This window comes from Gracilinanus agilis, chromosome 1 (assembly GCF_016433145.1).
Source record: "Gracilinanus agilis isolate LMUSP501 chromosome 1, AgileGrace, whole genome shotgun sequence".
Classification (NCBI taxonomy): domain Eukaryota; kingdom Metazoa; phylum Chordata; class Mammalia; order Didelphimorphia; family Didelphidae; genus Gracilinanus; species Gracilinanus agilis.
In genome coordinates, this window is record NC_058130.1 from 202,749,660 (window position 1) to 202,766,016 (window position 16,357).

Consider the following 16,357-nt stretch of genomic DNA (forward strand, 5'->3'; position numbering starts at 1 on the left):
GAAAGAAAGAAAGAAAGAAAGAAAGAAAGAAAGAAAGAAAGAAAGAAAGAAAGAAAGAAAGAAAGAGAGAGAGAAAGAAAGAGAGAAAGAAAGAGAGAAAGAAAGAGAGAAAGAAAGAGAGAAAGAAAGAAAGAGAAAGAGAGAAAGAAGAGAGAAAAAAGAGAGAGAAAGAAAGAGAGAAAGAGAGAGAGAGCATGAGACAATACACTAAAGTACAAGGGTTAAAAAAAAATAACAAGTAATACTGAATAAAGATATGTTTGTAGACAATATCTAGAGTTAACAAATGTGTTCTACATATATTACTATTTTTCATATGTACATACATGCTAACAAGATTTATAAAACAGAAATTTAATAATGTTTCTTTAAGAAGATCAGAGCAAGTTTTCTGTTGTGTATTTTCTCAGATTCTTTTGGTAAAGTTATTATCATCTAGGTATCTTGGTATCCTTAGTAAAACCTATACATTTATTTCTTTAAATTTTTTATTCAGAAAAGCTACAGACTTCTCTGTACTGTCAAGGGAGTCTATGACACAAACAAGGTTAATAACCTCCGCACTAAATCTGTCATAACACTGTGACTCATGATATCATTAGGTGTATACCCCAAAGAGATCAAAGATAGAGTCTCCCACAATATATAACACCAAACAACTAAAACAAAGTTGATGCCAAACTATCTGGACATAGATGAACCAACTGAACATATGAATACAATGGATTATTATTAATAGCAAGTGGGAAATAATGAGGAGATTCAGAAAATTTAGGGAGACCAGCATGAACTGATTCATAGTAAAATAAGCAGAATCAAGAAAACAAAATACATATACCTATAATGACATTAATACAAATACTATAAGGTAAGCTGGAACTAATTGTAATAACCCATCGTGGTCCTAATTTTCTATGTCCTTTTCCTATTGGGAGGTGATGGAATTCTTTTTTTAGTAGTTCTAGGAAATTTTCTTGCACAATATTATTAAGTATAGAGAATATTTTTTAAAAGAATTTTTTTGGGAACTTTAATAATCTTGAGCTCTTTTATTATGTCATCCTAAAATAGTCCCTTTCATCTATCCACCAATGTTTTTCCAATTATCTTGATTCTCCCTCCCCCCCTGCGCCATCTTATTTTCTATTGCATTGATCGCATTTCTAGTCTACTGAAGTACTGGAAAGTACCTTAAATATGGAATTAGGGAACTTGGTTTAGAATCCTATGCTTGTAACCTATGAGGAAATATGATATAATGGAGAGACTACAGAATTTGAGTCAGGAAAATTTGGGTTTACATCTCATTTGTGATATGCTACCACAGACAAATCACTTAATCACTTGGAGACAGTTTTTAAAATTGTATTGGGGACATAAAGATGTTCCCAATACACATAATACACATAATGAGAGGCTTAAACTAGATCTATGTGCATATATACAGGACAGTCAAAAAATGAATTAAGACTTTTGGGGATTTTTCAGCTGTATACACTGCTTTCTTTAGTTCCCCTTGTAATTTTTATTTATTTATTTGTTTGTTTGTTTGTTTTTAAGCCCTTACCTTCTGTCTTGGAGTCAATACTGTGTATTGGCTCCAAGATAGAAGAGTGGTAAGGGTAGGCAATGGGAGTCAAGTGACTTGCCCTGGGTCACACAGCTAGGAAGTGTCTGAGGCCAGATTTGAACCTAGAACCTCTCGTCTCTAGGTCTGACTCTCAATCCACTGAGCTACCCAGCTGCCCCCATCTAGTATCAATTTTTATTTTTTAAGCAATTTCACCGCTTCTTTTATTAACTTGAATAAATCAGCTAGTTATAGTTATATAGTTATAGGCTTTTTTGCATTTTTTTCCCCCAACCCTTACCTTCTGTCTTTGAATCAGTACTGTGTATTGGTTCAAAGGCAGAGGAATAGTATGGGCTAGGCAATGGAGATTGTCTTGCCCAGGGTCATATAGCTGGGAAGTGTCTGAGGCCAGATTTGAACCTATGAGCTCCATCTCTAGGCCTGGTTCTCAATCCACTGAGCCACACAGCTGCCCCCATGCACTGTCTTTTCAAAAACTACTTTTGATAATGGTTCAGCATGTATTCTTCAGGTATTTTTCCTTTTGCTTCATTCATGCCACAAAATTTTACTATATCAGATCTCTTCTGCTTGCTTATAAGAATAGTCTTCCTTGGAAATCTCATATTTTTCCAGAAGACTTTTTTTTTCTACCTTTCTAGGTAGAAAAAAAAATCTTAGTAATTTCTAACTGACAATAATATTGTATCTCAAAGATAGGGAACTTAAAAAAAAAAAAGTCTAGGCACATTTTCATAAGACTCTCCCATATTTAAGCCTCAAACTAGAACCATATTACCCTTACAATACTATGGTAGGTATATATTTATTGCAAACTTATTTAAATTATTTGTTCCATTATCTCCAAGTTCTACCTCAACTACAATTATAGGATTCTATAATTTCAAGAGTTTTTGATGATGACATTTTTTTAGTCTCCTTGGAAACCTTTTCAGTTTTTTCATCTTGTGATTCTATAAAATCAATTCTATAAAGACAATGCAGATGCAACATTTCCCTGGGCACTCTGGCAAGGTCAGTATCACAATGTGGTGGAAGAAGGGGCAGGGTGGTGGTGGTGGTTGAGCACCTACTTATTTTGCCATCCTGCCCCTAATTCCTACTAATGGGGAAGACTTGGTTTGGATAGCTGTATCTGGGGTGGACAGCTTAAGGTAAGGAGCTCTGAGTTCTTATGGGGTTAAAGTTGATCTACTACATTGACACTAAGTCTGGCACAACTTGGTGAACCCCCATGGGAATAATGAGCCATTAGGCTTCCTAAGGAAGAGCAAATTAACCCATATCAGAAGAAAAAAAAAAACCAAAACAAAACAGGGCAAGTGAAAGCTTTCAAAATAATCTGTATTGAGATTGGGGCCACTGTTCTTAAAACCTAGTTAAAATAGGAAGGCCCAGTCTCAAAAACAAAAACAAACATCATCTGTGAGTTAACATTTGGAGAATTGAAACATGAATGCAATTCATAAATACCACTTGTGAAAAAGAAGAAAAAGATGTGATGGGAAGGAGGAGTTAGTAAAGTTCAGGAGTAAAATGGGTGAAATTTAGGATTGTTTTCACATTAGAAAATGCCACAACTCTGAGATGCCATAAGGAACTTTCTTGGAAAAATTACTGGAGTAGTTTGCAATTTCCAAGCAAACAGAGGTTAAGTGACTTGCCCATGGTCATATAAGTAATAAGTGTCTAAGGCTGAATTTGAACTTGGCTTTTCCTTACTCCAAACACAGTGCTTAGTCATTTAACTGCCTATTAAATATTTTGAATTAGACACAAGATGTACAAAAACAGCTCATTATCTTTCTCTCCAAATCCTCCCCTCTTCCCAACTTCCCTATTAGTGGTCACCATCATTCATCCAATTATATCAGGTTCCCAATTTTAGCATTATGCTAGACTTCTAACTCACTCTCACACCATATATCTAATCTGTCAAAAAGGCATGTTGTTTATGTCTTCACAACATCTTTCATATACATCTCCCTTCACCTGAAAGGCCACCATTTTAGTGCAAGCTCTCATTACCTCACACCTCACAATGTGGTAGATTTCTCTGCCTCAAGTCTCCAGCCCATCAGCCTCTCAGCTATGAAAGTGATCTTCTAAGGCATGGGTCTAACCATATCAATCCTTTATTCTTTAATAAACTCCAGTGGCTCCAAATTCCCTCCAGGATTAAATACAAAATTCTGATTGATTTAAAGGTCTTTACATATTGTCCCTTTATAATATTTTCCCATTTTGCTCCCTCTAAATACTCTAAAATTCAGTGACACAAGACACCTCATCTCCTAGTTCCAGATCTTTTCAATTGTTGTTCCCCATAACTGGAATCCTCTCTCCCTTCTCACCTCTGTCTCCTAACTTCAAGTTTCAACTCAAATCTCACCTTTCCTGGCTCATTTCATCACCTCACAATTAGTGTCTTCCCTCTAATATTATCCTTCTATATACGAGGTAAATTGCATATACTTAGTTGTGGGAATGTTGCCTTCCTTATTCAAATGTAAGCTCACAAAAAGTAAGGAATATATTTTTGCCTCTATATCTGGCACAAAGAAAGTGTATAATAAGTGCTTAGTAATGACAATAAGGATACAAAATTTTATATTTGACAATCTTGATAGGATTGTAATTTTCCTTAAGAAATCCTGTATTACGTGAAATAGTAATACTTGAATATAAGTTTCTTACTTTTATTTTCCATGTTCAAAGCAATAGGATATTACATTAAAAAATACAGTAAAAAAACCCAGTAAAAATGGTATAGTTACCTTTCTAAAATTATAAAAAAATCACCTAACTTTTAAAGCATTAACTCAGAGAGAGGGTATGCTTTTCAATAAAACTTCAATGCAACCAGAGGTTGCAATAAACATAAAAAGAAACAGAATATTGGACTAGGAGTCAAAAGACTTGTATTCTAGTTTCAGTTTTTCTGTTAATTGGCAAGGTGATCTTAGCAAGTCAATACTTTTTTGAGCCTTTGGTTCAGATATGTGTAAAATGGGGGTATGGGAAGGGTGTCTCTTCTTGAATTCAATTTCTTCAATTCTGTGAAATGCATGTAGTCTAAACAGTCCCTTCATTTAGTATAGGGGAAAAAATTAAACTGTGATTTTAATACCTCTGATGTGAATATTCCCTAACATAGGCAAAATTTTCTTTATTCACAATCCTAACTTCCAAAGTTCTAGCCATTCTACATTAATTTGATATCATTAACAATTATTTACATCCTAGGTTTGTATGTACCACAGCTTATAATTCAAATTAACACAATGAATATTTGTAAAGTAAGGTATTCCTTACTGAGAAAAGGCATTACTGAGTTAGGTGCTTACAAAGAAAATGAAATGAAAAAGAAAATAGTCTCTGCTCTTAAGAAACTTGTATTCAAAGGAAAGAATGCAGCATGTTGATAGATAAACAAAAACAAATTTACTACGCAAAGACTTAAGAAGGAACATATTTGTTATATTTGTTGATTAAAAATCATTAACTTTCTCAAAATAGATTTATCATTTTTCATTTAACAGAGCGATCACTCATTTATTAATTCCTCTGCACACTTTGAAGTAAATTGAGCTGCCCAAATAGATCTCCTATAGTCAGTGAACAAATGAGAAAGATGAAATGCAGATCACGTTTTACAAATAGCCAAAATTAAGTGGAAAGGATATCAAATAACAATCACTATCAACTTCCACTACACAATTAGTGCTTCCTAATTTACAAAATGGCATCCTCATCACAACTGTGAAATATAGAATTCAAGAAATTCTCACTATTTTTCAGATAAGAACGATGACATTCAAAGTAGTAAGGGACTTTCTCTGGGCCACAGGGAATAAACACTGGATCTGGGACTTCAATCATCATCTTCCTTGTTCTAAGATTAGGGCTATCTGAGATTAATGGTGAAAAATGGATTTTAATGGTAGATTTCAGTTAACTGTATTAAGTTCCTGGCCCCACTGTCTCACAAAATCTAGTAACATCAATAAAATTTAAGACTTCTCTCCTTAATATCTTGCCAATATAGAGGGCCAAAGGATCTCTAAAGATGTACAAAACTCCTACTAAATGACCAATGCTCATTATGAAAACACTTCATCAGGGACAAAGAATTACTAATTAGGAGGTTGGTCCTTTTGATTTTTTCAAAGTGCTATTTCCATGCTATCCCTCTTTGATTCACCTTTGATATTCAAGGAAAATATATTCTTGTGATTTTCCTTAAAGACCTCAAAAACAAATGAAAAAAATTTACTAGTCATAGTTTAAGACAGTTAATTTTATTTCTATAAACTGAAAGAAGGAAAAACTATGCTTTTAGAGAATCCATTTAAAAGTTATAGTCTCATGCTAGAAAATTGTTTTTATTGACATTGTAATATTACTATACTCTAAAAATGTAGACAAATATACAGAAAAAAATTTATTTATAGAAAAATATTCACAGCTTTATAAAACTTAAAATATGGAAAGGCATATATAAAATAATATGAAAAAAAGAAGGGGGAATCAGAGTATGCACACTAATTCCAAATGTGTAAAATGGGAAAACATAAAAAGAAACCATACAAACCACACACAAAAGAAAGAACAGGAGAAAACAAAGAAATAATCTGAATAATTTTGGTCAATTATTTGTTAAAATGAACAGATTACAGAAAACTCAGGAATTTTAAGTATGATCATTAGGCACTCAATGTTTTGATCACTTGAATGTTTTTATTGACAGTTACTAAATTAAGAATAAAATAAATGGAAAGATTCATCCTTTGAAATATCTTAAATATGGTTGATCCTTTTAAAAAGCAATTTGAACTATAATTGTCATATTACATTAGAAATAGGCCCACTAGTGGGAAAGTGTTTAGTTCTCATGTCAACACGTAGAGTCAAAGAACATGCTATCTGCACTTGTATTATCATTGCTGAGTTTTTTAAATTCTAGGTCCATTTTGATGTATCAGATCCAGCTTTAGTTGAAAATGCTCCCATTGATTCTCACCAGTGATACAGTTAATTTTCAAAAGTTATTTTGTGTGATTACACTGGCTTCACTTTTATTTAGAGGTTATATATTAAAAACCAAAGTACTTGGTATAACCATTTTCATTGATAAATGAATAAAAATATTTACTTGGCATACCTTGTGGATAAGTAGGTCATATAATCTAAGTTTAAAAAATTATCAGGTCATATTGGATGAGTAACATTAAACAGAAAAAAAGCATGAATAATGCATTTGGGGAAAAAAGAATAAGATAAATTCTGGTGCTTACCAAGCTAATAAGTGTTTAGAAAAAAAATCAAATTTGGATGAGAGTTACAGCTGAAATGTAGAAGAATTCTTAAAAGCTAGCATCAGACTGCAGTTTCTGCTGTAGTTGCCATGGAGACTAACATCAGACCAGCAGAAAGTAGGTGATTTTAAAAGTCACAATTTAAAAATATATAGTGATTTTTCAAAAAACTAAATCTTTTCTTGTGGAAACATTGGCAGCAGAGATAACAAGCCAAAACTGAGCTGCTATAGGGCTTCTGTTTTATTTGGTTGTTAATTTTTTTAAAAACAAGACGTGGTTTCTTTTAAAAAAATATTTTTCATGATGTGGAAAAACTGGGACAGTAATATACTGTTGGTGGAGTTGTAAATTGGTCCATCCATTCTGGGGGGCAATTTGGAATTATGCCCAAAGGGCTTTAAAACAATGTTTGCCTTTTGATCTAGCCATACCACTGCCCGGTTTGTACCCCAAAGAGATAATAAGGAAAAAGACTGGCACAAAAATATAGCCATGCACTTTGTGGTGGCAAGAAATTGGAAAATTAGGGGGTATCCATCAAAAGGGGAATAGCTGAACAAATTTGTGATATCTGATGGTGATGAAATACTACTGTGCTGTAAGTAATGATGAACTGGAGGAATTCCATGTGAACTGGAATGACCTCCAAGAATTGATGCAGAATGAAATGAGCAGATCCAGGAGAACATTGTAAACAGAGACTGATACATTATGGAACAATTAAATGTGATGGACTTCTTTACTAGCAGCAATGCGGTGAACCAGGACAATCCTGAGGGTCTTATGAGAAAGAACTATGGAAACAGAAATGCAGTAGAAAAACATATGATTGATCACATGGTTTAACAGGGACATGATTAGTGTTCTGATGTTAAAAGATCGCTATATTGCAGATATGAATAACATGGAAATAGGTTTTGAACAATGATACATGTATATAACCCAGTGGATTTGGTTCTCAGCTCTAGGAGGAGGGAGGAAAGAAGGGTAGGAAAAACCATGAATCATGTAACCATGGAAAAATACTCCAAATAAATGAATAAATGAATGAATTAAAAAAGGAAAAAAATAACCTTTATGAATGTTTTTGAATTAAAACCATGTTTTCCTATTTCATATTAAATGTCAATACAATTTGATGATTCTAAGCATAAAGTTTAAACCTTTACCTTCTCTTACTGACACCAAATACTCTTCAAAGGCAGAATCTTGGTAAGGGCTAGGCAACTGGAGTTGAATGATTTGGCTAGAGTCACATAGCTAGGAAGTGTGAGGCTAGATTTGAACCCAGGACACTCTAGGTCTGGTTCTCAATCAACTCAGCGACCTAGCTGCCATCTCCCTGCCATATGTTTTTTAATTGCCCTTCAACTTAGTCTGGAATGACTCCTTTGGTTAAAGTAGCTTCTTTTTATGTAGTTGTCAGAGACTGAATCAGAAGAAAAAATATGTTCTTACCCACAAGGCCTACCTAGAAAATGGGCAGGAATTTTGAAGGCTGTTATCCAAATAGAGGCAAAGCAGTGTAGCTAGAAGCCAGAGATAAAACACATATGTGGGTAGGGCCACTAAATAAAGGTGCTTACTACCCTTCAGTGACTCCTGGTAGATTCCTAGCCCATTTCTGTGTTGTCTTCTTTATTCTCATACCACTCAGTATATAATAATATAATATGTTACATATCTTATATAAAGGCTCATCCCATCAATCTGTTCTCCAAGAAGAGATGGGAATTTTCTTTTAACTTCCACTTTGTGTCAAAATGATCAATGGGCAAATAACAGAAAAGGTAAGATTGTCATAAACAATCTGATTCAGAAGGGAAGAAGCAACTACAATAGTTTTTAGATTTCAGAAATCAACTTTAGAAGTCACTTATGGGAGCACCTAGGTTGCCGAGTGAATTGAGAGCCAGGCCTAGTGATGGGAGGTCCTATGTTCAAATCTAACCTCAGACACTTCCTACCTGTATGACCCTAGGCAAGTCACATAACCACCATTGGCTAGACCCTACGCTTTTCTGTCTTGGAACCAATACACAGTATTGATTCTAAGACAGAAGGTAACCTCATTTACAAGTCTAAAACCCACTAATTTCCTGAGCACATTTTTCAACTTGTAAAAGCTGCTCACTTCTTGAATATCTTAGGTGGCATAGTGGCTAGAGTTCCAGGCCTAGAGTCAGGAAGATGGACTCCAGCTTCAGACACTTAAATAGGTGTGTGACTGAGCAAGTAATTTAACATCTATTTGCCTAATGCAAATCAGAGAAAGGAATTGGAAAGCATCTACCTTCCAGGATGGTTTTGAGGTTTGGAAAATAGTATGTGCTGTATAAATATTATCTATTATTTGAGTTTCACAGAATATTAGAGATGGAAGAAAGCAACTACTAAGTCCAATTCCATCATCACTTTATAGACAAGAAAAATGAGGGCCAGAGAAAAGAAGTTACTTATATAAATAATACCTAACATTGATGTTCCAATTCTTTCAAGAAGCAAAGCTTTTCTAATTATTCCAACCAATATTCATCTCCCCCTTTTCTAAATTACTACTTAACTTAAAAATCATCACAAAATTAATAATCTTTTGGGTTTTTAAAATTTGTCTTCTCAACTAGGCTGGAAGTCTTCTGAAAACAGGATCAAATCTTTTTCAGGATTGGGCACAAAATAAGACATTTAATAAATTACTTGTTGTTTAATCTGGGAAAAAAATCAAAAGAAAAAATGAGGCTAATCTTTCACTAACTCATAATATTTTTCCAGGTTCTAATTCTAATTGTCCATCAAAATATATTAACTGTCTCTCAAATATGTAGCCTCTCTTGAGTTATCTTTTTCACTTAGGAAGTATAAGACCATAAAACCAGAGAGAGAGAGAGAGTTCCCTTTTGGTCTAAAACAGTCAGACTAAATTTTTTCACTACCTTCAATATTTTAGACTACTTGTAATCTTATTAAAACAGTATGATAAAAATTTTCATCATAATACTAAGTTATTTATATAGCACCTCAATCTCCTTAATGAAAAAGATCTTTTCTTTTTTTAGAAAGATATTCTAAAAAATTTCATATTTCTGTTGCTGTAACCTTTTACAATCCCTGTTCAACCTATTTCTCTTTTCTGAAGTACTTGGTACAAAGATGATCAAAGTAAGTTGTTTAAAGACTGTTCCATGTGGAAATAGAAACAGAGAAGAAAAACAACTGCTTGATCACATGGGTCTATGGGGACATGATTGGGAATGTAGACTCTAAGCGATCACCCTAATGCAAATATTAATAATATGGAAATAGGTCTTGATCAATGACATATGTAAAACACAGTGGAATTATTCATTGGCTAATGGGGGGTGGGGGTGGGGGAAGGAGTAGAGAGAAAGAACATAAATCATGTAACCATGAAAAAATATTCTAGATCAATTAATTAAATAAAATTCCTCCCCCCCACAAAAAAAATAGATTAAGACTGTTCCAAGAAAATTCAGCACATTTTCTTCAAAAGTCCTTCTTTGATACTATAATTTGAAAGTGACCCTAGATTTATAACGGCTATATAGAGCAAAAAGCACTAGCAAATCCTATAGTAAGCTGGAAGAGCATCAAATATTAGCCTGATTTCAATAATTTTAAGAAAGTAATAGCATATAAAATAAACACACATAAATCATCACGGTTTCAATACATCACTAACAATATCTTGCAAGAAAAGATAGTAAGAGATAAACCATTTAACTTAACTATCAATAGAATAAAATACCTAGGAATAGATCTTCCAAAACAAATCCAGAGACTATATGAACATAATGATAAGAAAAAAACTTCTTATAGAGTCATATTTAAGTAACTGGAGAAATATTAATTGTCCATGGGTAAGCAGAACCAACATAATTAAAATGATAATCCTACCTAACTTGATATACTTATTCAATGCCATCCCAATTAAATTTCTTAAAAAATTATTTTATTGAACGAGAAAAAAATAACAAAATTCATTTGGAAAAAACAAAAGATCAAAAATATTAAACGGAAAAGAGGGAAAATAAAGGTTAAGGAAGGAGGTAAAGGAGGCAGCCAGAAGGCTCAGTGGATTGAAGGCAGGCCTGGAGATGGAAAGTGTTGGGTTCAAATCTGATCTCAGAAACATCCTAGTTGTGTGACACTGGGGAAGTCACTTAACCCCTTACTACTCTTTTTTTGCAGAAAGTTAAATTTTTAAAAAGGGGGGAGTGGGAAGGGGAGGTCTAGCAATACTGGATTTTGAACTATATTATAAAGCAGTAATTATCAAAACTATACGGTACTGGCTAAGAAACAGAAAAGTAGAACAGAAAAGACATGCAACAAACCAATTATGAAAGATTATAGTAACTTTATGTTTAGCAACGATAAATATCCAAGTTTTTAGGCTAAGAATTCAATATTTGGTAAAACTTATTGGAAAAACTAGAAAGTAGTTGGGCAGAAATTAGATATAGAGCAATAGCTTAATAAAATGAGATAAAAATAGACACACAATTTATGCATAAAGGGAGATGCTATAAACAAATTAAAAGAATGGGGGTCATATTAACTATCAGATATATAGATAGGTGAAGAATTTGTGAATAAACAACAGAGAATGAGCATTGCCAAACGTGAAATGGATGATTCTGATTACATTAAATTAAAAAGGTTTTGTATAAATAAAACTAATCCAGCCAAGATTAGAAGGAAAGCAGTGTTAAGGAAAAAAATTCATAATTTCTACAAAGAGAACTTCATCAAAAATATAAGAATATGAGCCTTCCAAATGGATAAATGGACAAGTTATAAAGAGTTTTTGGATGAAGAAATAAAAGCTATATACAATTGTACAGTAAAATGCTCTAATTCAGTATTGATTAAATACCAATCAAAATAACTCTGAGATATAATCTCACATCTATCAGATTGGCTAAAATGATAAAAGGCAAAATGATGAATGTTGGAGGGGATGTGGAAAAATGGGGACACTAACAAATTGCTGATGGAACTGTGAAGTGATCCAATCATTTTGGAGGGCAATCTGGAATTATATTCAAATATACATAAGAGTTATAAAACCAAGTGATCCAGCAATACCACAGTTAAGATTTATTTCTTAAGGTGGTCCAGGAAAAAGAAAAGAACAAATATGTTTTAAAATATTTATAGTCTCGCATTAAACTTCCATAAGAAGGACACAATGTATTATGAAATAAGGAAAATAAATCTAATGTAGTATGTATGAGTTTTTTTAGGGATGAGGAGGGGTAGAACTATAGAACAAAAGAATGCCAACTTCATGACAGTTCAAAAGAAAGGAAAATTTGTGGAGAGAAAAAATTGACAAATTTTTCTTTAGAGACTACAAGAGAGCAACTTACCCAAGTTGTGTCGCTTTGTCTTTGCGTGCTCGTGAATATGTTTCTTTGTAAAACAGCCAAAGAAGACACAGTAGAGGCAAGAGTGGAGTCTATTTAAGTGGGCGCCACACATATGACAGATGCACGACTTTGCCTGGAAAAACAGAAAAGGGGGAAAAAAAGTCAAAATCAATTAAAAACTGAGAAGAATCTAACAAAAATAATTAGGCAAAAGGTGTAGGTCAACAGATCTGGAAGGAGAGTCTGGAAAAAAATGTAGTTATTAACTGGGGCTCAATCTCAAAAAGGGCAATGAAGAAAAGTATCAAAACAGAACTATGATATCTAAAATGCTTTTCAATTCCTAAAATATAGCCACATACTAATCTCATTATTCCACAATCTCAGCTATTTACACACAGCCAAGAATCCAGTAGTCAAGGCAAATGTTATATTATAGAGCATGCAGTTTATTAATAGGACATGCTCTAAGTCAGTGATGGTGAACCTTTAAGAGATAGAATGCTGGACCCTGTATTTCATGCCCTGTTCTCCCATTACCCCACAAAGGGGAAGGAGAAAGTGCTCCCATTGGGCTGCTAGGCAGAGGGGCTGGCAATGTGAAAAAAATGTCATCAGGTGAAGTGGAGAGGGGGAAGGTAGCAGTTCCACCTGAGTCCTTTTCTAATAACAAATGGGGGTGGGGGTGAGGAATGGCAGAATGTCCTCTTGTCCACAGAGAGCCCTGTGTTCCAAGCCTTTTACCAGGAAGGAAGGAAGGGAGGGAGGGAGGGAGAGAAGGAGGGAGGGATTTTTAGAAAAAGATTAAACAATAGTTCACATTCCTATGGTACTTTCCAGGTTAATACAATATTTTCCTTACAACCTATTTTGGTAAACAAATTATTTCCAGACTTAACAGATAAGAAACTGAGGCTCAAAGTGATTTGCCCTGGGTCCTACAAGTAAAAAATCATATCCAGAATTTAAAGCCAAGTCCTCTAGCTCTTTCCACTACTTCAAGTTCTCACTCTACATACAAAGACTTAAAGAAAGGGGCACAGATGGCCAATTGCTGGATATCTCAAAATACAACAATAAAATGATTTTACTAATAATGACCCCATGGAGAAAAGGCTAAATTAGGTTGAATATCCCTTATTTAGGAAGGCAGGGTGGTATGGATTGCATTTAAAAAATTTTTTGTAAACATGCTAGATGGCCATGTTTCTAAAAAAGCTTTAACACATTTTAAAAAGGTCAGTTTTCATTGCAATATGCATCATAGGGAGTGGTCTCACATGGACGAGATCACACAAGTCAACTGAAGTTTCAATTATGTAGAAAATTCACTTGAATTGATGTGATTATTTATTCTCTGAATTTAGATCCCCGATTAATGAGGTATTTCATATTAGATGTTAACATTTTCATTCTATTCCCTTTCAGAAACACTGCTTCCCAACTTATGCATGAGTAAAGAAGTCTAAGCAGCTCATTTAGATGAGAAGAGTTATAATCCGCGACGTGGTTTTCATTTAAAGCTATGCTATCCTTCTCCAGTGGCCACCATAAAATAACTAGCAATATGTTTATGTGATCTTTTAGTTCAAAAGCTGAATAAATACATTTCACCAAACCTTTTCCATTTTCAAGATATATTCTTAACTTGAAATTCTCTCATATTTGCTTCTAGGTGTCTACAAGATGGTCAAGTTAAAAAACTCATTATGTTTCTATTTATGAACTATTTTAACAGACTTCTAATAAAGAAAATATTTTAGGTTTGTAAGTGGTTTCAGAGAAAAGTAAGATATGAAAACCTTTAAAGGGATTTTCTTAATCTCCCACTGTCTCTTTAAGAGCAGAAGGATTTCTAAGTAAGAGCTGTACAGCTAAGAAGAGTTCTGACAGGCTTCTGAAACACAGAGAGAGCTGAAGCTTCTGTTACCTAGGAGACAGATATATCAGAAAGAGAAAGTTAAGAGTTGGGACTTTTGCCTCTGGATTCCTTAGAGAGCAGGAGGTTTGTCTCAGTATCCCTCTCAGTCAAGAGACTGACTGGAAGTTTTATTACTGAGAACTGGGATAGAGAAACTTATTTAAGGAGGTTGTAGTTAAGGTTTATCATTTAGCTTAGGTAGATAGGTAGTGAATATATTTCTAGGTAGCAGTAGGGTAATAAACAAGTTAGGCCTGGTCTGCCAGGCAGAAGAACCTGTTCTTGAAAACAGAGTATGAGTTTTTTTAGAAATTTTAGGTAGGATTAGAATTTTAGTTATAGTCATAAGATATTAGAGTAATAATTGCACTTTCCTCCTTTCTACTTTCTATCTGAACTTCTTCTAAATTAAACAAGTGTTTTTATCAAACTCAAAAATTAAATTCTCAAAGTTATCAAAAAAAAATATCAAAATCAAAAATTAACCTTTAACAAAACCATCTGAGCAATATTCTAAGTGGAAAATATCTTCCTTACAACCCCCTGTGTATCACATAAAACCATTTGAACACTTTTCATCAATAACACACTCACTTTCCTTTTCTATGTATATATGCATATCTGTACAGCAACACATGTACCAATGCTCTTTTGTTATAACAACCTCATTTCTGCTACAATACAACCAGGCAATCAGCCAGAAGCTGTCAGCAACTGGTATTGGTTTTGATGGGGAGGAAGAGGCAATAGGAGAATGGGCCCCTCTAGTATCTCTAAGAGAAAAGAGAATCACCCATGGGAAATAAAGGTAAAAGAGGAAAAACTATGACCCAAAAAAGAATTTCAATGGCAATTTGTTTAGGATCTGCCTTTTTATACACTTTAAAAAATACATCTATATTTGAAAAAGTCTCTAAAAGTAAATTAAATTAAATTAAATTTTTATAATTCAATTTGTATTAGTTCCAAATCCTCAGCTTTATTACCTTCAACTATGTACAAAACTGATGAAACCCCAGGTAAAGAAATTTTTTTCCTGGGGGAAAAGGGGAACATTAACACCTATATGAAAGGTGCTGTGATAAGCATTTTATCAATCTCATTTGATTCTCTCAACAACCTGGGAGGCAGGTACTTTTATTATCCTCATGTTATACTTAAGGAAATTGAGGCACATAGAGGTTAAGTGACTTGCCTAGGATAACACACCTAATAAGTTTCTGGGACTTAATTGTAACTGAGGTCTTCCTGACTCCAGGCCAAGTCCACTGTGCCACTTCACTGTCATGTGATCAGTTTAATAGGAAAATAACTACCATATGTGCAAGCCAATACCCCATCTTGTAATTTAAAGTTTGTTTTTAAAAAAACTGTAAACTTCATAATAAAGGAGCTTCACTGGAATTTATTTTGTTAGTTCATTAAGTTACAACTGATTAAATGTTAAGGATTTTACATATAATTTAATTTCCTTATCTTTGCTGATAGTAATTAAAGTTCATAATAAAAAATGTTCAAGTTGTATTCCCAGAAATTTTGTTAATGTATTATCATACAGAATCCCATAAATGAATATATTTACCCACAAACCCAAAAGACACTTTACAACATTTGTGAATATTAGAATTTAGAAAGAAGGTATAAAATATGGTTAAAAATACATGTCATACAGATTTGTTGTGAGGGTCAAATGAAAACATTGCAACACAAGTAGCTATCTAAATACCAGCTACTTTAAAAAAGTCATTCTAGTAAATCTATAGCAGCTGATTATTGGTTATTAAAATCAGTATTTAGGAGTGAGAAACTGGAAATAGGTTAAAAGAAATCTTCAAGGGCAGATGTGATGGGAAAAGGTGACTCAGGCACATCTGGAGAACAAGAGATGAGACAGGAAGCTCAAGTGTCATATAGCTTCCTGTAAAATAATAACTGAACCAGAAGAAAGCCTCCAGCATAACAGGTGTTTCCTCTATGGAAAATTTATGGAAAGTGTGGGACAAGAAAGGACACACTGATCACCTGAAGGGAGTATCCACTAGTAGAGATCACAAATTTCAGAGAAGCAAAACTAAACAACTGTACATCCTCAAAAGACACAATAATGACCAAATGGTGAAATAACAAG

General features: G+C 33.7%; 1 protein-coding gene across 2 annotated transcripts in view; it reads right to left on the reverse strand.

The window, feature by feature from the left end:
- USP22 (ubiquitin specific peptidase 22) overlaps positions 1-12,435 on the reverse strand; it is a 160,628-nt gene extending 148,193 nt beyond the window's left edge. For both annotated transcript variants that reach the window (XM_044659829.1, XM_044659824.1), the window contains exon 1: positions 12,309-12,435. In XM_044659829.1, coding sequence (XP_044515764.1) covers positions 12,309-12,420 — 112 coding nt within the window. In that variant the 5' untranslated portion in view covers positions 12,421-12,435. The remainder of the gene's footprint in view (positions 1-12,308) is intronic.
- Positions 12,436-16,357: the final 3,922 nt, after the last annotated feature.